General features: G+C 40.6%; 2 protein-coding genes across 2 annotated transcripts; one reads left to right on the top strand and one right to left on the bottom strand.

Moving 5' to 3' along the window:
* Positions 1 to 3409: 3409 nt before the first annotated feature.
* On the bottom strand, positions 3410 to 5986 carry LOC123646849 (histone H2B type 2-E1). The gene is made up of 2 exons (XM_045563994.1): positions 5855 to 5986; positions 3410 to 3646 (listed from the first exon to the last, which is right to left on the bottom strand). Exons 1-2 carry the CDS (start codon positions 5984 to 5986, stop codon positions 3410 to 3412), a joined length of 369 nt encoding a protein of 122 aa, XP_045419950.1.
* An 11184-nt stretch (positions 5987 to 17170) lies between these two features.
* LOC123646965 (hyaluronidase-4-like) lies at positions 17171 to 25278 on the top strand. The gene is made up of 3 exons (XM_045564143.1): positions 17171 to 18091; positions 22105 to 22194; positions 24850 to 25278. Exons 1-3 carry the CDS (start codon positions 17171 to 17173, stop codon positions 25276 to 25278), a joined length of 1440 nt encoding a protein of 479 aa, XP_045420099.1.
* The last annotated feature ends 271 nt before the right edge of the window (positions 25279 to 25549 follow it).

The following is a 25549-nucleotide window of genomic DNA, read 5'->3' as shown; positions in this document are numbered from 1 at the left end:
TGTGCCTATTTGGGGATGTCACGAAAATACCTTATCTGATTTAGTCCTTAGAAGTAAATCTCAATTTTTAAAAAAATATGTATGGTTCAGAATAGTGACAGTTACCTAAGATAACCCCCCTTGTTCTATGAATTAAATGCTAAACAACTGTTGTAAAGGAAAATTTTACCGTTATGGAAATGATACTAAATAATACAGATTGCAATGAATTATAAAATAGGCATCTGACTATTCTCCACATTAAGCGTATTAGCATTTATTGCATAGACTCTATTATCATGTTTGCTAAATACTCCATTTCAATAAACAAAAAAGCTGTGTTAAACTTAATCAAAACATTTATGATAATAAACTTTGATTTTTAACATCTCTGATAGCTCCTAGTAGAAATTCTGATGTACTAAACAAATTGATAAACTTACTCTCCATGAAGTTTGAGAACATTATAAAAAATTAAAATTAAAGCTGCCCTTAATGAAATTGGCTGAGAAGGAATAAATCTACAAAGGAAAATGAGAATGTATATCCTTGGGCGTTCTCACATAAAATATGGAGGTTTCAAAATTAAACTTGATTAATAATGTTAGGGGGAAAAAAAGTGAATTTAAAAAAGTAACAGGACTAGTTATAAAATAATTAGCTTTTGAAAAACAGAAATAGCAACATAAACCTGGAGTTACCTGAGTTACAGAGCTAACAAATCCAGAAGCTAAATCAGTTTTTTTAAATAAAAAATGCAACTCCTGTAAACTGAAAGCACAGTGACAGCAGAAAGTATTACAAATTCTTGAGAAATGATACAAATTAGAGCCCTCATATTTTCAAACCTGTGAACAAGTATAGTACCAAAAGTACAGGATTCAGATAGGCTGAAGTTGTAGTTCCTGTTATGCCTCTTAGAACCTTATGGACTTTGGACAAATTGCTTCTTTGAGTCTTAGTTTCCTCATTTGTAAAATGAAAATAATTTCTATTTCATAAAGGTGTAGTATAAATAGGGATTATACCTGCTTCAAAGTTGTAAAAATACAAAATTACAGGTAGATAGGAGGAATAAGTTCTAGTGTTCTACAGCACTGTAGGATGACTATAGTTAACAATGTATTAAATAGTTTCAAATAGAGGATAATGATTATTCTCAACATGAAAATGATAAATGTTTGAGATGAGATATACTAATTACTCTCATCTGATCACTATACATTATATGCATTACATCACTATGTACCCCATAAATATGTACAATTATTAGGTGTCTTAAATTTTTTAAAAAATATTATAAAACATAAAAAAAGATAGCATAGATGAAGTACCTGATACATCGTGGTTATTTATGAGTTGTTTGTCATTGACAGTCCTTGCCTATGGTCTGTTCTGCTTTTCCTGAACTAAAGAAAGGATCAAGACTTGACTTGAAATGTGTATTTTTACCTTTGTTCAATCTAAGCCTGATTCTTCAAAAACTGTCCTTCAAATTTACAACTCTACATAATTCTCCAAATATACGGTGGTGAACTTGACGCATAATCTCTTTGTTAGCATAATTTCTGGTTAGGCTATATGTTATGCCTAACAGGCTATATATTAATATATTCCAACATGCCAAAATAACAAAACTTTTTAAAACTACACATCCAGAGATGTGACATGAGCACAACCTTGCCTACCTTGCCGGCCGGGGTCTGCTGAGAGTCTACACTGTTCTCGGGAACGAGACCTGTGTCCAGGATTGTTAGTGTAGAGGGTGCTGCTCAGTCACGTCTAGGGTTTGCCCTCAGCCATCTGTGGGTATCCCCCACTACTGCTACAGGCCCAGGAGACCATTTTTCAGAAAATACAAAACACTGTAACAGTGGCTGCCTGATGCTGGTCAGCTAGCAGTGAGCTTTTTGGCTCAGTGTTAAGTAGGGGCTTATGAATAAACAAACAAGGAACAGAGCCAATGAAAGGAGAAGGGAGGCAGTGTGGGGGAGGAACACTCAAACTTCAGTGTATATCCTATTAAAATGCAGATTCAATCCTAGATCTGAAGTGGAGCCCAAGAGCCTGTATTTCTTTTTTTAGAGATGGGGCATTACTCTGTCACCCAGGCTGGAGTACAGTGGTGCCATCATAGCTCACTGCAGCCAAAAACTCCTGGGCTCAAGTGACCCTCCTGCCTAAGCCTCCTGAGTAGCTGGGACTACAGGTGCTCACCACACCTGGCTATTTTTATTTTTTGTAGAGATGGATTCACCCTACACTGCTTAGGCTGGTCTTGAACTCCTGGGCTCAAATGATCCTCCTGCCTTGGCCTCCCAAAGTGCTGGGATTACAGCAATGTGCAACCAAGAGCTTCATTTCTAATAAGCTCTCAGGTGGTGTGGATATTGCTGGCCCATGAAGCACACCTTGAATGGCCAGGTGTGAAACAGTGGGGAGTAGATCAGAGTGAGGCTCAGGGGCCCAATCTCCTGGGGCTACCCCTTGCCACCTGTGCTCATGGAATCCTGCTGTGAGCCTTGAGGTATGAGAAAATACATGTGAAGTACATAGCATCACAGCCAACACCAGCCATATTACAAGGCGATGCCTCTTTAGCACATGGAGTTGAAGGTGACAGCAAGCTGAGTCTATTCAGTTACAAAGGGAATATAAAGGACTTTTAGATTTGTCTAAATCTTACTCCACTCCACCCTCTCCAAGCTTGGAAGAGAGTTTATGGGTCATATGCCCACAAGCTAGAGCAGGGGCTGCATGAGATAGAGAAAAAGCAAATGTGGTCAGATGTTATATGATAAATCTAGGAGAAGGATATGAGTGGTCATTCACTTTCTTGTAATTTTTCTGTGGGTTTCAGATTTTTCTAAATAAAATTAGAGAAAAAAAGTTATATCCCTGCTGATTTGTTCTGAAGTTAAGGGGAAGAAAATGTTGGGGGGAAATTAAAAATCTTACTGATCTCAGCAGGTTTAGAAGCTGGTCTGGGCCTTCAGTTTTTGTATCTTGATGAATAGATCCATTGTGGCCCCTTCACCAAGCACAGGGCCTGTCATATAGGGTGCATGACAGTTGGTGGGAAATGGTATTATAAAACCACAGCCTAAAAAAGTAACACACATGAGGAATTTCAGGCCCAGGGAAACAGCCAGCAGGAAACCCAGGACTCTAGTCCAGGTCGCAAGTCCTACTTCAGCTCACTACCAATTAGAACATTTGTATGTTTACAAAAGCACTGTCATGTCACTAATGGGATACACCCAGAAGGCAGTTTTTAAAAACTATGAATGTGAATTGTTATTCCACCTGTGGTAGCCTCACAAAGTGAGGATACCCTCACCCCAGACTACACCCCAGCTTCACGCATCCCTCTTTCAAATCACCACAGTGCACAGGAAGAGCTGACCCTTTATTCATGTCAGTCCCTGGATCACTTGGAGCTGGTGTACTTGGTGACAGCCTTGGTGCCCTCGGACACGGCGTGCTTGGCCAGCTCCCCAGGCAGCAGCAGACGCACAGCTGTCTGGACTTCCCGGGAAGTCAGGGTGGTCTGGCCCGAGTACTGGGCCAGCCGGGCAGCCTCACCAGCTAGCCGCTCAAACATATCGTTCACCAACGAGTTCATGACACTCATGGCCTTGGCAGAGATGCCGATGTCGGGGTGCACCTGGAGAAGCAGCAAGACCACTCTGTTAAACAAGGAGTTCTGCTTGCACCACAAACCTCAGCCCTGAGCTGGGGTCCCTGGGGGTCCCAGGAAGCAAACGGCAGGAGGCAAGGCCTTGCCAGCCCCTTCCCAGAAGCCAACAGACATGGAAACTACTACTATGGTATATCTAAGTTTAAAAAAAAAAACAAGTTTCTCCAACTGCAAGAGTTAACACTATTAAGTTCCTTGTATAAGTACATGTAAGCATCTATATTTAACAAACAGAATCAGTTACACATGCATCTTGCTTTTTTCGTTTAATGCATGGTGTTCCATGGGATTGATGAATCATACACTAATTCATACCACCATTGCTCCTAATGGACATATAGGTTTTGTTTTTGCTGTTAGGTGGTGCTATAGTAAATATACATCTTTGAACCTTGTATGAGCATAATGAAGGTTATTCCCAGAGATGGGACTGCAGGATCAAAGGGTTTGTGTACTAAACTTGGTGACAGTTACCAAGTTACTCTCTAGTGAGCATATGATATAATCATAGCACCAGACTAGGAGGTGAGAGACCCTTGTTCTGTGGCTATTCCATGAATCACCATGACCTTGAATAAGGCGTTTTCCTCTGGGCATCAATTTCCCCTTCCGTCACACAAACTTTTGAACTAGGTGATCTCTGATAAAACAAATGGTAAGGACCTGATGACAATCCTAAAGTGAGTAGGCATACCTTGTCAGGTGTAAAGTGGGAGAGAAGTGACTGCCTAACAACCTACATGGAGCCAGTGGTGGAGACACTAATGGCTTGGGCAAGATCCTAGCATCCTTCCTGGGCCCCTGCCCCCCCCCCCCCCCACCCTCCAGCCACAGGGACCAGACTCCTGACACCTGACCACTGGCTCTCTCGTTGCCTCTTGTCACCCTTGCCTGCAGGAAGTCTGCAGCTGGCACAAGGTTGGTTTATTCCAAATCCCCTGTTATCAGAACATCCTGCTCTCCTTAGGGCTGTGGAGGGAGAAATAGCTCTCGCCCTCAGAGGTAGGAGGCTAACTCTCTCAGCAGCACTCTCCTCTGTGAGGCCAGACCTGGTCCAACCTAACAGTCACAATTTTTGAGCCCCAAAGTTGGCTAAGCTGCAGGGCTCAGTAACACTGCCACCCCACTTTCCTCAGGGCACTGGAGTCTGTCCTCTGATGCTTTCCTTCTGGGCAACCCACATCAGTGCTGGGCCCATCCTCCACCCAAGAGCATCCCCAGATACCCGGATTGTCAATTGACTATAACTACTACTGGGTTCAGGTGGAGACTGGCTCTATCTCTGGGACCTAATCGAGCAGAGGAGTAAGAATTTTAGGCAGATTCGAGAGACCCAGGGTAGGTAACACAGCTGCCCGCCCCCTGCTCCTGGCCCTGGCTCTGCTGAACAGGACAGTGGCTTTGAGTCCTCCAGACAGACTGGTTGTTGGGTACCCACTGGTGCCCAGCAGTATCTGTCAACGAGCTGAGGCCCAGGAGTAGCTGCTTCTCGTGCATGAATAAAGGGCACCTGCATGTCCTGTGTGGTAGGTGAGAGGACACACAGGAACGATGCTAGGGACTTGCCTAGAGCCAGGGGGCCCAGATGGCCACTATCTGGTCACATGACTCAGCTGCCCCATGGAGCCTTTATGGGCCTTGGGTTCTTGGTCTGTAAAGTTAGCAAACCCTAAGGCCCTCTGAGACAGTGCTGCGTGTCCAGAGGCCTCCCTGACTCCAGCTCACACTGCCTCTCCTCTTCAGTCACCACTGATATCCTGTTGTACCATGTTTGGTACCCGAGCGCCTGGAGCCCAGCAGAGTGTGGTCTTCTTGTCCTTTAATTATGTCCCCTCTCCTAACCCTCCCTAACTCACCCACCTGTGTCTCAGTTGCGACATCTCACCGAGCCCTCTTGTGCCCTCCACCTTGTCTATCCAAAAGCCCTGTAAACTTCTGGAGGGTGGAGGGGAGTGTGCTTTACTTGGCACCTGCCTGTCACAGGTGCATGAGACACCCGTGGGGGGGCGGGGCAGGCGGAGAGACCTCTGAGATGAGGTTCTGCCACCTTGGGAGGGGCACAACATGCCGAGCTGCTTGCCCCAGTGCCAGCACTAAACCAAGTCACAGCTTCCAGTCTGGTGCCCCACTAAGGCACTTTCCAGTACATCCCCTCACCTCACTCCCTACTCTCACCTGCTTCAGCACCTTGTAGATGTACATGGAGTAGGTTTCTTTGCGCCGGCAATGCTTTTTGGACTTCTTATTCCCAGAACTGCCACGCCTGCGGCTGCCAGCCTGCTGTGACTGTCCGTGCTCTGTGTTCATCCTCCAGCTCCTCAGACAGCCCCCTCCCAACCTCAGGAGCTACTTTTATGCCATCACCTGCCCTGCCAGGTGCGGCTGGGGCCATGCACCTGGGATGGAGGGGGTGGAAGGGGAGGAGTTTGGCTCAACCCAATCCAGAACATGCTCTGGGTTAAACTTAAAAGAAACTAATTGCTCCTTCCTTTCTCCCAAGTAATTTCCTATCTCAGAATCAAGAAATCCTTCACCAGACCCTCCCCCGCCCTACTCAACCGCCTCCCAATGTATTTACACACTGTTAAAGTTCACACAACTCCAGACCATGAACCTGTAATCACTGAGCACCCAGGTGCTCAGCATGGCTCGGAGTCTGGGGAGCTCTGGAAGGAGCACAGGCTGCCTCCTCTCAGAGCTGATGAGACAAGACCGGTTCACACCGGTGATGGGGCCAAAGGGTGTGGCACCCATACTAGGAGAGCTCAAGTAGCCAGATACAAATGGAGATCCGAAGCCAGTCTTGTAGGTTGGGTATCATCTAATTGGGAAGAATGGAGGAAAGAGAAACGGGATGAAAAGTAGAGAGTGGAATCAATGCAAGTAGAGCATAGTGAGGCTCGGACTGAAGGCAGAAGGTGGAACAAAATGGCTGAGCCTGGACTAGAGGCAGACAGCAGGAAGCATCCCAGGATGGAGGAACAGGGAAACAGTGGATGCTGTGGGGGTCATGGAATTTAGCTGCAAAGGGAAGAAAAAGGCCATTGTGAAATGGAGAAAGTTAGTTCTCTTACTTAGCACCTACATGTGAAGAAACATTTCAGGGTCTTGAATGCTGTGATTAAAGAAATCTGGAGCAACATGAAAAGTATAGGCTTGGGGGAAAAGAGGATATTCCAAATCAAGAGAGGTGGGGGAAGAGTGCCAAAGACAAGCATCACCTGCCAGTGTGAGCAAGCAATCTCCACCTCATTAACTTACTACTCCACTCAGTTCCCAACATCCAGTTCCATCCTACCTGCTAAGGTTTAACAGGACTAAGGGGGCAATCCTTAACCCAAAACAAGGCACTGCTAAATTTAGAAATATATATTTTGAGGGTTTTTAAAACATTCTTAAAATTATCAAGATTGGGATTTTTCCTGACAAATCACGTGACTAGAATACTTCCATCCCTCCAGGTTCTGAAGACCTCTCATCCCTTAGCACCTCAGATACAGTACTCTGGAGCCCCCAACAGCCTTTACCTGGATTCTTATCAATACCTGGGCACTTCCTTGGCTGAAGTAGCAGGAGCTGTTCCCACTATCCCAGCAGCTCCCTCTCCAGATGCCACTCTCCTGTGTACTAAGGCTCTGGACACTCAGGACAGACTGACGTGGGCCATTCTGCTCCAGGGCCCACTTAAAGCACAAAGCAGCTCGGCCAGGTCCATCTGGGGTTGGTGGTGGGGCAGAGGATACCTGATGTCTCAGTTGCGACATCTCACCAAGCCCTCTTGTGCCCTCCACCTAATGTAGCTCTTGGACTTTGGGACATCTGAGAAGACCCTCCTCATCTTCTGAGTTAGAGAACTAACCCTGCCTCATGAGCAGCTACTCATGAGAAACTTCCCTCCCTTTTTAATACTTCTGTCTCCTACCTAAATCACAATATAGTATCTGATTTATGTCTATTAATATATTTTGTTCTCTAGTCTTATTGGCCTTCCCACTAGATCATGGGCTCCTTGGCGGTTTAGATACCATCTGGGACATGTTTCCCCCCAATAGTCTTAGATGTACTATAATTAGGACTGAAAAATCGTGACTGTGCCATGTTTTCCCGCAGGGATGGCTGCTGAGTTTCCAGAGGTAGAGGGATGAATCCGCACCAGTGAGGATGGCCACTGGTGTGCCTAGTGGCACAAAGGCTAGAAGTACTATTCAGATTCAAAAGAACCAGACAAGGTGTGCAGAGCCCCAGGCTCAAAGTAAATTAGATAGTGCTGATGAAAATTATGGCTGTGGACAGGGAAAAATAATGAAACTTCCTGTATCCCAGCCTAAAGAGTGGTTCACAAACCTTCGTGTGAAAATGCAGACTCCTGGCCATTTCTGCATCTCATCAAATGGAATCAATAGGTCTGGAGCTCAGGAATCTGCATTTTTAACAAGCATCCCAAGTATTGTGGTGCAGGTGGTGGCAGGAGAACTTCAGATCACATGCCGGAAAACATGCTCGAAGGCAGCGGTTCTCAAAGTGCAGCCCCCTGACCAGCAACATCAGCATCACCTGGAAGCTTGTTAGAACTGCTAATGTTCTTGGTCTCGCCCCAGACCTACTGAGTCAGCAATCGGAGCTGATGGGCCCTCCAGGTGATTCTGATTCACCTGCAGTGTGTGAACCACGGGCCTAAGAAAAGGCACAACTTCAAATCAGCAGAATGAGAACTTCTTCCAGTTCCTACGGACTAGTCTTCAGTACCCATCTATCCCACTGACTGCGGCCCAGCTCTTGCCTACCGGAAGTGAAAGTTGGCACTGCAGGGAGGACGGGAAGCTACCCCAGAGACCTGAGAAGGAAGGTAGGAACCATGGCTTCCTCTTTATTTATTGGGCACTTTGTAGATGCCCTGCAGGTCTAAAAGTTACACTGTTAAATAATTATTTAAAACTGACCAGGACTAAGGCCCTGGTCCAGAGCTCCAAACCAGAAGCAAAAAGGAATAGGGGTGGTGGGCTGGGGGGGGGTACTCCTGCAATATCACCAAAACCCAGACAAGGAAGCTCTTAAATGCAGATTCCTGAGTCCTCTCCAGATTACCTTATCAGAATGGCAGGGCCTAGGGAATCTATTTTTTTTTTTTTCAAGTCCACCCCTACAGCTGGTGGGGGGGAACTTTGAGACTGCCTTGGCTATGGAGCAGTGACTGACCCCTAACCCTGGGGCAGGACTGGAGGCCCTGCATAAACTCTGTGCTCTAGAACAGCCATATTATTATTTTAATAGAGGCAGGGTCTCACTCTGGCGCCCAAGCGGGAGTTAGAACAGCCTTCTAGAATTTGCCTGTGCACACAGATCACCTGAGGCTCTTGTTAAAACACAGACGCAGATTTCGGGGGGTCTGCGGTGCGGCAGCAGTTTCTGTATCCGCGATGCCGGTGTTTCTGGTCTAGGGACCATACTTTGAGCAGCAAACCTCCAGAGGACTCTCCTAGCCAATGCCCTGAGGTGTGTAGGTCTTCGCAGCCATGAGGGGACCGCTCCCCGCCACACGCCAGCCCCAAGTAGTGCAGGTAGAGCGACGCGACCCTGTATTGGAAGGACTGCGGCTCCCGCCAGGGCACGGGTTCGAGCAGGGGTTGCTCTCGGTCCAGCAACTCTTGCGGGGTCACGTGGGAGGACTCCCAGGGGCGCTGTTGAGCTCTGGAGGGAAGGCAGCACCCACGCTCTGAGCCTCGAGCCCTTCCAGGAGAGTGAACTCCGGGTTCCATAAGGTGTGATGTTACTCATGGCACCAAAACGGACTTCAGTGAAGCCAGGGGCCCGCAGGGGAATGAGTGGGCACGGCCAGGGCTTAGGGTGTGAAATTGGGGTCCGCTGATGGATTAGCAAGGAGAACGGAGCATGACCCTTAGGGGTGTGGGAGGGAGGCAGCCAAGGAGTGGGGCTCCTGTAAGGTAGGGGTCTTCTGGAGTCAGGCGCAGTGGGCCCCTCCAGGTGAGCGTGCGGACCATGGAAGCTGCAGTGGTCTGGAATGGCGGGTGGGGAGTAGGAGTGATGGATGGGTGTGAAGGGTCCCTTCCCCGGAGCAGCCCCCTGGTTCTGGAACTATTAATAATAGTCCAAGGGAGATCTGCAGAGTGAAAGCCCGCCCCAGGCAGAGCAGCCAGGGAGCTGTGAATGACTGGGACCCAGCCAGGTGGCCCAGCACCCAAACTCCCTCTCTGCCCTGGCCTCTCAGGGCCAGGGAGGCGCTTTGCCCTTTGCTGTCCCTGCCCTGGGGCCTCTACTCCAGCCCCTCACTCACCCCTCAGACATGGGGTCTGCTCCTCTTCATGCTGCCCTTTCTGAGCTGGTTGTGAAATCCACAGAACCCAAAGCCAGGAGGAAGAACAACCTGGTTTTAAGAGTTCTGACCCATACTACCTATGATCTAGACCTAAGGAGAAGGAGCTGGGTGGGTGCAGGATTGGCAACACTTATCTTGGAGGACTTCCTGGAAGCTGCATGCTGAAGAGAGGGAGGGTGGTGGCTGCAGGCTCCTAAGTAGCAAGCTTCGGAAGGTTAGGGCAGAATGTGGGGTCAACTGGGGCTATTTTTCTTGTGAGGATTAAATAAAATAAGTCTCTATTTGAAGTCACCTGTAAACTGTGAAGCTCTGGATCTAATTTCTTTTCCCCAAATTTAAAGTTTGTATGACAAATAGCAGTTTTCCTATCTATTTCTGGAGAAATGATAAACCTCAGAGGCTTTTAGGAGAATTTTTTACTTCTTTATTTTTTGAAGGGGAATTTAAATAATCTGAATTGTGTCCTGGATTGTCATTTCATTAGAAATTGAAAATATAGGCAAATTTGAGCAAAATGTTCTACTGAATCAAGTCTGCTTTACTTATTATTTCTCTTCTTTTTCTTTTCCTAAAACTACTATTATTCTCTTCTCTGAGAAAACCAAAACCATAAATAATCTGCAGGTAAAAGAAAATCTATCTATGTTTACAATACATAACTTTACAGGTTTTGTGTTGTATGTAACAGGTTTGAACATATTATCTCAGAATTCATCTCCATGGCATTTTCAGCTTATTCAGGGTCCATGCCAGTATTTTTAAGTAATAGGGGAGTGCTGTGATTGATAGCAACAGCTCAAGGCTTGATTTTCATTGGATCCTTAGTTTAATAATACTTCATCATAATGAACTCAGTGATTGATGATTTCACATAAAATAAAAAATATATCTCCCTGAAAAGACATTCACAGGACTTGCTATCATTGAGTGAAAAGAATGAAATTCTCAACTGCAAAGGATTATGGACTCATATATAGGATACACACAAACATATATACATGCATATATAAAACCGGTTTAGAACCATCTAAATCAGTTCACATTTCAGTTGAAGAAAATGTATAAGGAAAAACATGGTAAAACCATATCTTCCCCACTTTTGGTCACTGTCCTTGGCAGAACTGAAAAGAAGGCCCATAGAACTCCACAAAAGCTATTGACAAAATGATGCCCTAGATCCTCCCACTACAAAATGTCTGAGATAAAAATTGTCTTAGTCTGTTTAGGCTGCTATAACCTATAAAAATAGCTTCATCCGGGTTGTTTATCAACAGTAAAAATTTATTTCTCATAGTTCTGGAGGCTGGGAAGTCCACGATCAAATCCAGTGGATTGACATCTTGGTGAGAGCCCGCTTCCTGGTTCATAGATGGCATATTTTCACTGTGTCTTCACATGGTAGAAGGGGCAAGGCCACTCTCTGGGGTCTCTTTTATAAGGACACTAATCTCATTCATGAGAGCTCTTCTCTTATGACCTAATCACCTTCCAAAGGCCCCATTTGCTAATACTATCACATCAGGGATTAGGTTTCAACATATGAATGTTGAGGGGACACAAACGTTCAGATCATAGTGCCAGTGAGAAGAAAGAGAATATAATTGGAACTGATTATTTATTTTCCTTTAAAAATCCATCAGAACTTGGCTGGGTATGTTGGCTCATGCCAGTAATTCCAACACTTTGGGAGGCCGAGGTGAGAGATTGTTTGAGGCCAGGAGTTTGAGACCAGCCTGGGAAAAATAGCAAGGTTCTGTCTTTAAAAAATTTTTTTAAAAATTAAAAAAAGAAAAGAATCCATCAGAACTCATTCCATGATAATTTTAATACATGAGGCCCAAACTTGTAGGTTATTCTTTGTCACTTGTGTATTTCCCTTTATACTCTCTATTAGAGCCAAATTCATGGCACTCCCTTACCCTGCAAATCTGTCCAATATGCTCTCTGTAACTTAAAATCTGCAATCAGGAAAATTCCCTAGATCAAATGCATCTTCTCTGAGTGTTCTCTTTCTTTTCTGACTATAACAGAAAACTAGCTGTCCTCTCAGGGCACCATTTCCCCTGCAGCACTCATTCTTTCATCCTTCTTTTGAAAAATTGTGGTAAAACATGCATGACATAGAACTTACTTTAGCCTTTTTTTAAATGTACAGTTCAGGGACATTAAGGATATTTATGTTGTTGTGCAAACATCACCGTCCATCCATCTCTAGGACTTTTTCCCTCTGCAGCCCTCTTATTGCTAGTTGTTACCTGTCACATCCCAGTGGACAGGAAGGGGCAGGTGTCTCCTCACAGCTATTTCAGACCATTGCTCTTCCATTCACAACTTGTGGAAGCACGTTAGCAAGTCAAACCGAATATCAGAACGAACCTTTCAAAGTTATAGACATCTATAGAGCCCTGGTCACAATGACCAGATTTTAGCACTTTGTCTATTAATTAAGTTTATAAAGTTAATGCAAAGTTTAATAAATGTTAACTCTTTCCTCTTTCCTCTGGCTTAAATCTGTTGGAAGAAAATCTGCCAGGGGGAACGGGAAGTGTGTTTCACTTCTCTATTCTGTTGCCAAACAGAGTTGAAGTGGGGGTGTGAATGGCTGCAGTTGAAACAGGAGATATTTGACAGGTATCAATCTGGAATTGGCTCTTTAAAACGACTCTCTTCTTATGAGGACTTTCGTGGGAAAACAAGCAAAAAAGTTGAAAGAAAGAAACTGGAAAAAAATATTTACTTCATACTATTCAATGAAATTACCATAATATAGTTCACAATATGTTTAACAAACTCCTTGTTGATCACATATGTGTTGTTTTTAGCATTTCTTGATTACAAACATAGCTGCAGTGAATGCAACTGTATCTATAACTTTTTCCAATCCAATAGACTTTACATTTTAGGGCACTTTTAGGTTCATAGCAAAATAAAGCAGGAAGTACAGACAGTTCTCATATACTCCCTTTTCCTACACATGCAGAGCCTCCCCCAAGATCAATATCCCCCACCATCAACATCCCCCACCAGAGTGGTACATTTGTTGCAGTTGATGAACCTACATTGACACATCTTTATCATCCAATGTCCATAGTTTACATTACAGTTCACTCTTGGTGTTGTAGATTCTATGGGTTTTGACAAACGTATGATGACATGTATCCACCATTATGGTATTATACAGAATAGTTTCACTGCCCCACAAATCCTCTATGTTCTCTGCTGCCCCACCCTTGGCAACCACTGATCTGTTTTTTTTTTTTTTTTTTTTTTTTTTTTTTTGAGACAGAGTCTCACTCTGTTGCCCGGGCTAGAGTGAGTGCCGTGGCATCAGCCTAGCTCACAGCAACCTCAGACTCCTGGGCTTAAGCGATCCTACTGCCTCAGCCTCCCGAGTAGCTGGGACTACAGGCATGAGCCACCATGCCCGGCTAATTTTTTTTTTTGTATATATATTTTTAGTTGGCCAGATAATTTCTTTCTATTTTTAGTAGAGACGGGGTCTCACTCTTGCTCAGGCTGGTCTCGAACTCCTGACCTCGAGCGATCCACCCGCCTCGGCCTCCCAGAGCTAGGATTACAGGCGTGAGCCACCGCGCCCGGCCCCTGATCTCTTTGTTGTCTCTATATTTTTGCCTTTTCCACAAAGTCATTTGGTTGGAATAATACAGTATGTAACCTTCACAAATTAGTTTCTTTCAGTTAGTAATGCACTTACTCAGTTCTCTTAGTAACATTAATTTTCTTCCATATCTTGAGCTTGATAGCTCATTTCTTTTTAACACTGAATAATATTCCATTGTCTGGATGTACCATTATTTACCCATTAGTCTACTGAAGGACATTTTGGTTGCTTCCAAGTTTTGGCAATAAAGCTGCCTATAAACATTCAGATGGTGGTTTTTGTGTGGACATAAGATTTAAACTCACCTGGGTAAATGCCAATGAGCACAATTATTGGATTTGTATAGTAAGAATATATTTAGTTTTGTAAGAAATTGCAAACTGTCTTACAAAGTTTCTCTACCATTTTACATTCCCATCAGCAATGAATGAGAGTTCCTGTTGCTATACATGTTCACCAACATTTAGAATTGGAATTGTTCTGGATTTTGGCCATTATAATAGGCATATAGTTTTACCTCATGTTGTTTTAATTTGCAGTTCCCTGATGATATATGATGATGAACATCTTTTCACATGCCTACTTGCCATAGGTATATCTTCTTTGGTGAGAGGTCTTTGTTCCAGTCTTTTGCCCATTTTTATTTATTTATTTATTTATTTATTTTATTTTTTTTATTTCAGCTCATCATGGGGGTACATAAGTTCAGGTCATATACATTGTCTATGTCCCGCCCATCCCCCCAAGTCAGAGTCCCAGGCGCGTCCATTCTCATTCTCCAGACAGTGTGCCTGACACTCATCATGTAGTCATACCTCCATCCCCTCCCCCCCCCACCTCCCTGGGTCTGCACCTTCAAGATGACCATTCCCCAGAGGGTGTGCAACGCAGTCATCATGTAGGCATACACCCATCCCCTCCCCCCACCCCCCATCCCAATCTGATATCCAATTGGTATCCTTCCCCGATGTGCATTTAGGTGATGATCAGGGAAACCAGTTTTCTGGTGAGTACGTGTGATGCTTGTTTTTCCATAATTTGGATACTTCACTTAATATAATGGGTTCCAGCTCTCTCCAGGAGAACCAAAGAGATGTCGTATCATCGTTATTTCTTATAGCTGAGTAGTAATCCATGGTATACATATACCACAGTTTACTAATCCATTCGTGGATTGATGGTTTTGCCCATTTTTAAATGTGGTTGTTCATTTTCTTATTGTTGCATTTTCAGAGTTTTTTGTATATTTGCATCACAGTTCTTTATTGGATATATCTTTTGCAAATATTTTCTCCCAGTCTATGGCTTGTCTTATCATATTTTTGACAGTGTCTTTCACAGATCAGAAAATTTTAATTTTAATGAAGTCCAGATTCTCAACTATTTCTATCATGGATCATGCCTTTGGTGTTGTATCTAAAAAGTCATTTCCATGTCCAAGGTAATCTAGATTTTCTTCTATGTTATCTTCTAGGAATTTTATAGTGTTTTATTTTGCACTTAAGTGTCTATAACTTTTTGTAATATGTAGAATTTTGTTGGTTTCACCACTGCATCTCTAGACCTGGATCATTGTCTGAAGCATATTAGATATTCCATAAAGATTTGTTGAATAAAAATTCAAGGGTATATAGATATGTGTATATATGTATACATATGAGTGGGAAAATATAGATCTAGTTTTATACTTTGACTAATAAAAATGCCTGTAAAAAAGAATAAAACTCAATAAGCAGCATTGGAAAGAAATTATTACATTTAAAAATTCATATGATTTGTAATGCATAATTTTTTTACTGTGTAGAAGCATGTTAAAAAATGCATACAGGGGACCAAGTTAATGCCAAAATAATAAGTTTTCCATAGGCTAGTGACAAAGATATATTGTACATCATTTATATATACAGAAAACATGATTAAAATCTCCTAGAAAAGGAAACTTGTAACTAGATTTTACTAAAGCACAATATTTTGGACTTTTAGCACCTTTGTCTCTAAAAAGTTTATTGTAATATGACATTTAACACATTTTTCCCCAAGGATATCACAGTCATGACAAGAGAGAGGTAAAGAATAATGTTTATGGGGAGTAGGCACTCTTACATTTCCCCTGAACAACAGGAAAAGGATGAAGAAGATTTACTTTTATTTTTTGTGGGGAGGTGGTGGGGAGAGGGAGTCACATTAAGATCCCATGGCTGGAGAAGAATTAAGGGAGTGAAGCCATCTTTGGTGACTTAGAGATTTATGATCATCTGGTGCCATAATACAAATGCCACATGAAGTCAATTGTCTCAATAGTATCCAATTTGTTTAAAAGGATAAACTATTATTCACATTTGTTGATTAAAAATTCAATGTACAGAAAGCTTGTGACTTACTCACGTTTCTTTGCAAACTTGGGGTGCTGTGTTGCAAAAGTTTACATAAGATTTTGGTCATGTCTTTCCTACATTGAATAAAGACACTAAGAACTACATAAGAAGCAATGTATGGCTTTTAAAGGAAGACTGAGTTTATTACATAAGAGAAAAATCTGTGATTCCTTAATTTTAAAAAGTGTATATGATGAAATAATTTTGATAGAGAACTCCAACCATATTGCTTTCAAGAAGAGATCTTATTGGCTGACATGCATCAACTGTTAGACAGTCTTTATATTCTGGGAAGATTCTTTGGCAGTTTTTGTCCCAACTGACTAATTAGAGGGGACTCGAGAGCCAAGTTTCATTTGGGCTTTGGCTGCTGAAAATACAGTCCAGTATCTTTATGGGAAAACCATAGAGTTAAACAACTAATAGTCTTTTAGCCTTATTTATGTGCCTGAGAGAAGATGATAGCACCAACATTCATAATCAACAACAGGTAACTGACATCTCTACCTGTTTTCTATTTCAGCCTATGCTAGTTCCAACTGTAACTGCTGTTTTAAAAACACATGAAGGAACAAACCTTTGAGGCCACTATGTTTCAAATTCTATACAAGGTATTATTTACTGTTAATATAGTTTGTTATTTCTTTTTGTTCTATTTAGTATTTGTTAAAATGCCAGTATTTGTTAATTTTCAAGTGGGCATATTCTTGGAGTCACTTTTCCAATAACCCATAAGGAGATACAGCAACACACTTTGTTTTCCAGTTGCCCTTGCAGCTGAAGGCTTGTCAGTACAGGATGGCTTGAGTTAGTGTACTCAGAGTTATAGGAAATTTAAACCAGAATGGCAAGCAGGTAGTGTTTGCAAAGCTGAGGATTTGTGTGAAAAGGTTTTAGTTTTTATTCACTGGATATTTTTTTCACATTTCAAGTAAAAATACAAAAAAACAAATCTCCCCTCCCCCCAAAAAACCCCAAAGAACCTTGTTCAGATGAAATTATAAATTAGGCCTAGATGTCAATGAACCTTATAAGTCTTTAAAAATATTTGGTCTATTCATCATGTGCCTTAAAATTAAAGGGACATTTGAATCCATCATGTATAATTTTTTTTCTTCTCCTTTTTAAGGAGTCTGCTGTGATGCTGAAAACTACAAGTCATGTATAACCCATGGGTGGCATGGTTAGGAGAGCTGCTGCTCTTTATCCTATTAACTCAGGCTGCCCTCAAGCCAGCAATGCCTCCAGTGATCAAGAACCAGCCTTTCAACATTTTCTGGGCAGCCCCAACAATGTATTGTAAGCATTTCTTCAATGTGAATTTGAATCTTCAAGTGTTTAACATTATATCAAATCCTTTAGAGACTCAGCATGGATCAACAATTGCCATATTTTATCCAAACGAATTAGGGTATTACCCTTATTTCTCTCAAGACAAAGAATCCTTTAATGGAGGGATACCGCAGAACATGAGCCTTTCTAAACACCTTAGGAAAGCTGCCAAGGACATTGCAGAAGCTGTCCCTTGGTGGAGATCAGTGGGACTTGTTGTTATTGACTGGGAAAGTTGGAAACCCCAATGGGATAGAAATTGGGGCAGCAAAATAATATATAAAAAACACTCCTTCGCCTTCACTAGAAACCACCATCCTGACTGGTCAGAAACGAAAGTGCGAACAGTTGCCCAACAGCAATTTGAAAACGCTGGAAGGAGTTTTATGAACGTTACCCTCACACTGGCTTTAGAAATGAGACCAAAATGTTTATGGGGATTTTATCTCTATCCAGACTGCTATAACTATGATTACAGGATAAATCCAGAGATGTACACAGGTAATTGCCCAAATGATGAAATTATCCGCAACGACCAACTCCTGTGGTTGTGGGAAAAAAGCACAGCACTTTATCCTTCAATATATTTGGATAAAATATTGAACTCAAGTTTAAATGCTTTGAAATTTGTTCATTATCGAGTTAGAGAAGCCATGAGAATTGCTGAAATGGCTAGACATGACTATGTGTTGCCAGTTTTTGTTTTTTCCAGACCATTTTATTTGCATAGTATTGAAGCTCTGTCACAGGTAAGAAAAAATGTAGTCACTCACATAAAAAATGGAAATTTAGTAAAATGACTATACAGAGTCTAGATATAAATATTTTAGGATTTTTTTCCCTTAATAATATAATGATATTCTATCATTAAAGGCCTGCATTTCTTCAAATGTCAACTCAATTCTGAAACTGTCACTGACAATTAGATTTTCAGATGATGGTTCTTATCAGCTTAGCACTTACAAGAGTTTCCAGCAGAACAGCTTCTAAGCTTGAGTTAAATAATATAAATATATCAGTTTTAACCAGGGAGAAATTTTAGAATCAGTTTCTTCTTTTTATTTTCTTTCTTTTTCTTTTTCTTTTTCTTTTTCTTTTTTTTAGAGACAGGGTCCCTCTGTTGCCCAGGCTGGAGTGGAGTGCATAGCTCACTGTAACCTCCAACTCCTGGGCTCAAGCAAGGCTCCTGCCTCAACCTTCCCAGTAGCCAGGACTGTAAGTGCACGCCACAATTCTGGGCTAATTTTTGAAAATTTTTTGTAGAAATGGGGCCTCTCTGTGTTGCCCAGTCTGATCTCAAACTCCCAGGCTCAAGCAATCCTCACACAACAGCCTCCTAAAGTGCTGGGATTACAGGCATGAGCCACTGCACCTAACCCTAGAATCATCTTCTTAATATGAAAGGGTAACAGCAATTTTCCAAAAATATAGAAAATAGAGCTTAGGGTAAATAATTAATCAACTACTTCTTTTGTTATATTACATTTTTATGTTTTGATTGATCAGGCTAACTGAAAAAACAACAGATTCTGTTGCTTTTGTCTTAAGAGTCTACAATGCAATTTAGTGGTAGGCATTAAATGCGGTTTATATAAAGAGACAGATATTGCCTTTAGACTTAATACTAAGTAGGATGTACAGAAATGTGTAGATGAACTTGTTTAGAAGATAATTAGTTTGCATCTGCTGGAAGTATTCAAACTTTAGCTAGATTGTCACTTAGGATGTTATTGTAAGGATTCAATCATTGGATGGGTGGCTAGATAAGAAAACTCTTAACACTCCATCCATACCTGAGAGCCAAAATTCGTTACTCCAGTACCCAACACAGAAGCAGGACTATTGGATAGACAGCTCATTGTCTTTAATCACTCATATTTGAGATAAGGGCATTGAAAAGCAGTAGCAATTTTTCCTCAAACATTTCAGAATATAATATATTGACTCAAATAATATTGGTTAGACTTAACATTTTCCTAATTGCAGAACAACTCAGTATTATTCAAAATGGGGTGTTCATTCAATAAATTTAGGAGAAAAAGAATCATAGCATCATGGCAAAAAGTTGGAGGAATGTCATAGGTATCTAATCCTCCTCCTGGCCTTTCTTATGTGGCCTCTGCTTTAGTCCTCTGGTTTTCGATGGGGCACTTCCTCTATCAGAAGGAAAACTGACATTCTGGGACAACATTAATTCCTATAAGTTCTTCAGTATGTTGAATCTATTTTGCCTCTGAATAACATTATACCACTAGTTCTAATTCTACCTTCTAGTGCCACACAGAATAAATCAAATCCCTCTTTCAAAAAAGCCAGTTCTCCATGTATTTTAGGACATCAGTCATACCTACCAAAGTCTTCTCTCTAAGGTGTTTCTCAAGTGACAGATCTCTCAAATCATGTCACTTTCTCAAAGCCTTCTGGGAAAAAGACTAGGTTATATTTATTCATTCAAAAATTATTGAGTTCCCACATTCTGTCAGGAATAATGTTATTAGTAATAACAGTAGAAAATAATAACCATCCATGCAGTCAGATAGTTCATCTTGAGACAAAATGGGAGAAGATGAGCCACATTTTCATGAAAGCCTTGTTCATAGCTTTCCCATTTTTTGTGCTATTAGACTTTTGAAGAAATGATGAATTAAGTATCTTTTCTGAGCTCTATATCAGAAATCAACAGACCACATACTTTACTCACTTAAAAGTATAGAATTACCTGAGTATTATATTGAATTGTTTTAATGGTTTCCCATTGCCTTCCATGTTTCACATATCCACAAACAGTATGAGTTTTCCTCACCTATTGTCTAAGTAACAAAAGGTTACAAGTTTTTTTTTTTTTCTAACTCCGCTTAGTATTTTCTTTCAGAAATGTCTCAATTTAAATAAGAGACTAGATTTATGTTTATGGAGTGTGATACTAGTTAGCACAGAGGAAGAATGATTTCTTTTCTTGTTGTATTACTTAGACACATTGCAGAACACAAGTACTAGCATTACTGGAACCTTGCTATACTGCAGAAAAGCTAGCTGTGGCATGGGCATTTACTCATTCCGGTCTTTTGAGTGCTCAACCTTTGCCCTGGATCTCTGACTTTCCACACCTGGGAGAGGAGGAAAGAATGCAGATTGCTCCAACAATCATTCCCTCTGTCTTTCATTTCTCTCCATGTCCCACCTCTTTGCTCTTTGCCTATAATCATGAGCATAACCTCCTCAGTTTTATACCATGGTGAATTATAATCCACGTAGTCATTCAATTTGAGAGTCCATTGGATGCTTCCCTTCTCTTCCCATTATCCAATTGGTAACTAAAACTTATCCATCTTAATTTCCAAATAACTCTTCAATCTGTTCCCTCTGCTTTACAAGGACTGACAATGCCTTTGTTGAGACCTCATCATTTCTCGCCGAACAATTTTTGTCATCTCCTAATTGGTGTCCCTGCCTGTACCATCTTGACCCTCTCTTCCAATGCATTCTTTACATGACCAAAAATATATTGTATAGTTGCGAATTTGTATCTTTCTGTACTAAAAATTTTTGTAGTTAAGCCCTAACACTTTAACACAGCATTTTTTCTTCGTATTTCAATTCTGCTTATTCAGAAGGATTCCTATGCTTTCACTTCTCTGCAAATCCTGCATGCTTTACCACAAGGACTTACTGGCAGTTCTCTGGATGGCCTGTGCTCTTGCCTGCATATGAGTCTCTGCCCTTATTCTCACTTATGGACATAAAACTCCTCTCTCTCTGGTCTGTCTTGTGAATTTATACTCATTCTCAAAGGCTCATCTAAACTTTCATCTGTTCAAGGAAGCCGTTCCAGACTCTTTCAAGCAGTATTATGCACTTTTTCTAATCTATGTATGCCTTATAGGTGCTGCTAGTATAAAGATTAACTTATTATGTTGTAGTTCTTGTTTATATGTCTGTCTCAACCATTAGATTAAAGCACTCCCTCAAGAACAGGAACTGGAATCCATTTCATTTTTAGATTTTCAGTGTCTAGAACATTGCCTGGAACATCATACAAATTTATCCAATAAATGTAGAAATCCAAGGCAGAATCACGTTTTCCAATTCTCCTACAGGCCTTTGTTTTATTTTCTATTTTTTTGTATGACAGTTTTATTTAAAATAAATTATGTTTTGTCTGTGCATTTTTTCACATTTATTTAAATTGACATACAATATTCTAGTATGTATTTATCATATACAATATTCTAGTATGTATTTATCATATACAATATTCTAGTATGTATTTATCATGTACAACATAATGTTTTGAAGTATATATTCATTGTGGAATTGTTAAGTCTAGCTAATTAACAAATGCATGACCTCACATATTTATCATTTTTGTGATGAGAACATTTAATATACACTCTCTTAGCAATTTTCAAAAATACAATGTATCATTGTTAACTATAGTCACCATGCTGTACAATAGATCTCTTGAACTTATTCCCCTGTGTAACTGTAATTATGTATCTTTTGACCAACATCTCCTCAACTCATTCTCCCTCCTAACCACCCCGGCCTCTGATAACCACCATTCTATTCTCTACTTCTATGAGATCAGATTTTTTAGATTTACATGTACGTGAGATCATGCAGTATAGTCCTTTCTTTTGGAAACAAAGATAACATTATTAATGTGTTCTATACCAGAGTTGATAGGTTGATTCTTATTACTGAATTATCAATGAGTGAATTTAGTTTGGCAGAAACTACTCTGGACACTTCTCTTTTCTAGGAGGACTTAGTACATACAATTGGTGAAAGCGCCGCATTGGGGGCAGCAGGAATAATACTGTGGGGAGAATATAATTATTCTGCTTCAAAGGTAAGCAGGGATTTCTCTGTCAGCAACTTGAATACATTGTAGATACTGGTTTAGTTTTTTTAAAAAAATTTTCACGTCAGAGCCAAATGTTTGCTGATTGCTCACTTGACTTTAATGAAGTTCAAAAACTGTAGGCTCTAACGTTTGAGAACCCACTGTACACCAGCCACTGGGGTTAGTAGAAGGGTAAAGAGAACAGTCTTTCCAATAAGATAGCTAAGTGAGAAACTGATGTTTACATTCTAGGGGTATAATTTTCAGCATGTTAACTAAAAATTGCTGAGTTTCAGCTTCTCCATCTACAAAATTGTACTAAAAGAAAACCTACTCTGCAGAATTTTGGTAGATTACATGGCATAATATATATGAGATAAAAAAAAGAATACTAAAATTTTTTGATATAATTTTTAAATTATTTTTTTCATTTCAAAATATTAACGGGGTACAAATGTTTTTGTTACATGGATACCTTGTATAATGCTGAAGTCAGGACAATGAACTAGAATAGCATTCATTGTACCTGAAAAGTTTTTACTCCTCACCCACTTCCACCCTCCCACTTTCTTGGGTTTCAATGACCTTCACATCTCTGTGTACCCATATGTGCTTATCATTTAGCTCCCAATTATTAGAGAGTGCCTGTGGTGTTTGTTTTTCCATTCCTGAGATACTTTGCTTAAGATAATGGTCTACAGTTCCATCCAAGTTGCTGCAAAAGACATTAATTCATTTCTTTTTATGGCTGAGTAGTACTCCTATACCCTCCCTCCCTCCTTCCCTTACTTCCTTCCTTCCTTTCTCTCTCACTCTCTCTCTTCCTTCCTTTCCCCCTCCTCCCCTTTCTTCCTTCCTTGGGTTCAATTTTTTATTTGTTTTGTTTTATTCTATCTTTACTAGAAACTTCTTCAGATGCCTCAGACAAAGGGTCTTGTCCTAACTAAAGATAACATTTGTTTCTAAATATACTATGAGGCTGGCCCAGATTGAATGTGCCCATAACAGTTAATATTGCTTACATCAGTGGTCCCCAACCTTTTTGGCACCAGGGACCAGTTTCAGGGAAGACAATTTTTCCACGGACCGGGGGTGGGGGTGGGGAATGGTTTGAGGATGATTTAAGCTCATAATATTTATTGTGCCCTTTATTTCTTTTGTTATTACATTGTAGTATATAACGAAATAATTACACAACTCACCATAATGCAGAATCTAGCACTGCTGCTGATCTGACAGGAGGTGGAGCTTAGGCAGTGATGTGAGCGTTGGGGAGCGGCTGTAAATACAGATGAAGCTTCACTTGCTTGCCCTCTGCTCACCTCCTGCTGGGCAGCCTAATCCCTAACAGACCATGGACTGGTACTGGTCCACAGCCTGGGGATCGCGGACCACAGGCTTACATGATTTTCAGAACTTGCTATTGCCCAAAGTGATACCTTGTTCAACTACCCACCTGTCATTAAGAGTTTTACTCTGTCTTATGACTTTCCATTTGATTCTCCCAAATCTTTACTAGCTGGATTCATAGTTCTGGGGCCTCTTTTCACTGAGAAAATATCCCACTGTTCTAAATTAACATTTATATTGATAAAATAATTAAAATGCTAATAGAAAACTCAATTTATATTATTAATGAATCAACTAGAATTTTCCCATGGTGCTTCCTGTATGGATCAAGGCAGGCATTTTTTAAGATTTCATCTAGACTCTTTTGGGTTAGCTGTTTATATTTCAATTAGCCTTGGCCATCCTTGGAGCACAGTGTGATCATTAGGGGTAGAAGTGTGTCCTAGTGTGAAAGCCCAATGCTGTGGACACATCAATAAAATACCTAATAGCAGACTTGTGGGAAGACATATTTACCTAGTATCATTGAACCATACATTCTAGTACAAGTGTCTCAGGCATTTCATTGTAAATAATTATCTATTCTACCTCCTATAAACTGACTGATAGATAAATAAAGTATGGTATATTTGTATTATAAAATACTGAACAGCAGCTAAAATGAAAAAAAAAAAGAGCTACATACATGTATTAACATAAAAAAATTGAAAATGTTAAGTTTACAAAGCAAGTTGTAGAAAAATATACCCACATGATATATATTTATATAAATGTTCAAAAAACATATAATACTACAGATTGTCCATAATTACACACACACACACACACACACCCTGGTAAAGTTATAATAAGATAGAGAAAAATCTGACCAAATATTATCATATTTTGAGTATCAGTCCTGAAAATATTTCACAAAGTTAAATTATAACAAATCATCTCATAACAATGATATATGTTTTTAAGGCATTACTACAAATTTCTCTTTATATCAGGGAATAGTCTATAGTGGAAAAATAGGGGATCATCCTCCTCTGGAAATGATATGCGTTTGGTTGGGTCATAGTCAAAGGCATGGCTGTCCCTTTAGCATGGATACAGCAGGAAAAAAAAAGAATAAAAAGCACAAAGGCATGGCTCATCAGTCATATGACCTTATAAAGACTTAGTCCCTTATTTAAATAATTAATCTATTGACATGTTCTTCCTTCTTGGCCTCATCAAAGACAAAACTTCAGGCATTAATACGTCCTGGATGATGTATAATGGAATCACATTTTGAGAACGCTTTGAGTAGATCTGTTTTTCCTACAGGAGAACTGCTTATCTGTGCAACAGTCTATCCAGGGGTCTTTGGGCCGTTATGCTGTTAATGTGACATCTGCAGCTGAGCTCTGCAGTGAAAGTCTATGTAACAATCATGGAAGATGTGTTCGAAAAACACCTGAATCCTCCTCCTATCTGCATCTGCCTGAAAGCAGTGGCAAGAAATACATCCAAAACAAGAGTTTCAGATTCATCATTTCTGAAAACATTAAACTGAATATAATAACAGACATGAAGAATGCATTTGTGTGTCACTGCTATTACGGCTGGCATGGACAGTCTTGCCACTATCAGACTTCAGAACTTCCAAGAGAGAAGAATAAGGCTCCTACTGCTAAATACAATTTATCAGTTTTTCTCAGCATGGTCTTATCTGTGATTCAGCTGAAATCTTGTTGCCCCCTAATAAAATGTTAATTTTTCCTTGAAATACTGAAAAGTAAAAAATGTTGACATTTTCTCTTTAATTTCAAGCCTCTTCTAAAATATGTGTTGGTTTTAAAGTAAAAACAAAAAACAAAATAAAACAAAAAACATAAAAGTTTGCTGAAAAACTTTGTTCCCATAAAAGTTTGCTGAAAAATCATTGACATGAGGGAGATTGATCAATAAGAGGAAAAAGTTATAAATTTATTTTAACATGTATACAAGGGAGACTTCAGAAAGAAAACTCAAAGACACATGGGAA

This window comes from Lemur catta, chromosome 11 (genome assembly GCF_020740605.2).
Source record: "Lemur catta isolate mLemCat1 chromosome 11, mLemCat1.pri, whole genome shotgun sequence".
In the NCBI taxonomy this organism is placed as follows: domain Eukaryota; kingdom Metazoa; phylum Chordata; class Mammalia; order Primates; family Lemuridae; genus Lemur; species Lemur catta.
Note: the sequence above shows the minus strand (reverse complement) of the source record. Positions and strands in the feature narration are given on the sequence as shown.

Bases quoted from the DNA above. Each gene is read 5' to 3' on its own strand.
- LOC123646849 (XM_045563994.1), bottom strand. From the start codon at position 5,986: ATGAACACAGAGCACGGACAGTCACAGCAGGCTGGCAGCCGCAGGCGT. The intron at 3,647-5,854 runs GTGAGAGTAGGG...CTGCTTCTCCAG, and splicing joins TCTACAAGGTGCTGAAGCAG to GTGCACCCCGACATCGGCAT.
- LOC123646965 (XM_045564143.1), top strand. From the start codon at position 17,171: ATGTATAACCCATGGGTGGCATGGTTAGGAGAGCTGCTGCTCTTTATC. The intron at 18,092-22,104 runs GTAAGAAAAAAT...TCTCTTTTCTAG, and splicing joins GTATTGAAGCTCTGTCACAG to GAGGACTTAGTACATACAAT. The intron at 22,195-24,849 runs GTAAGCAGGGAT...TTTTTCCTACAG, and splicing joins ATAATTATTCTGCTTCAAAG to GAGAACTGCTTATCTGTGCA.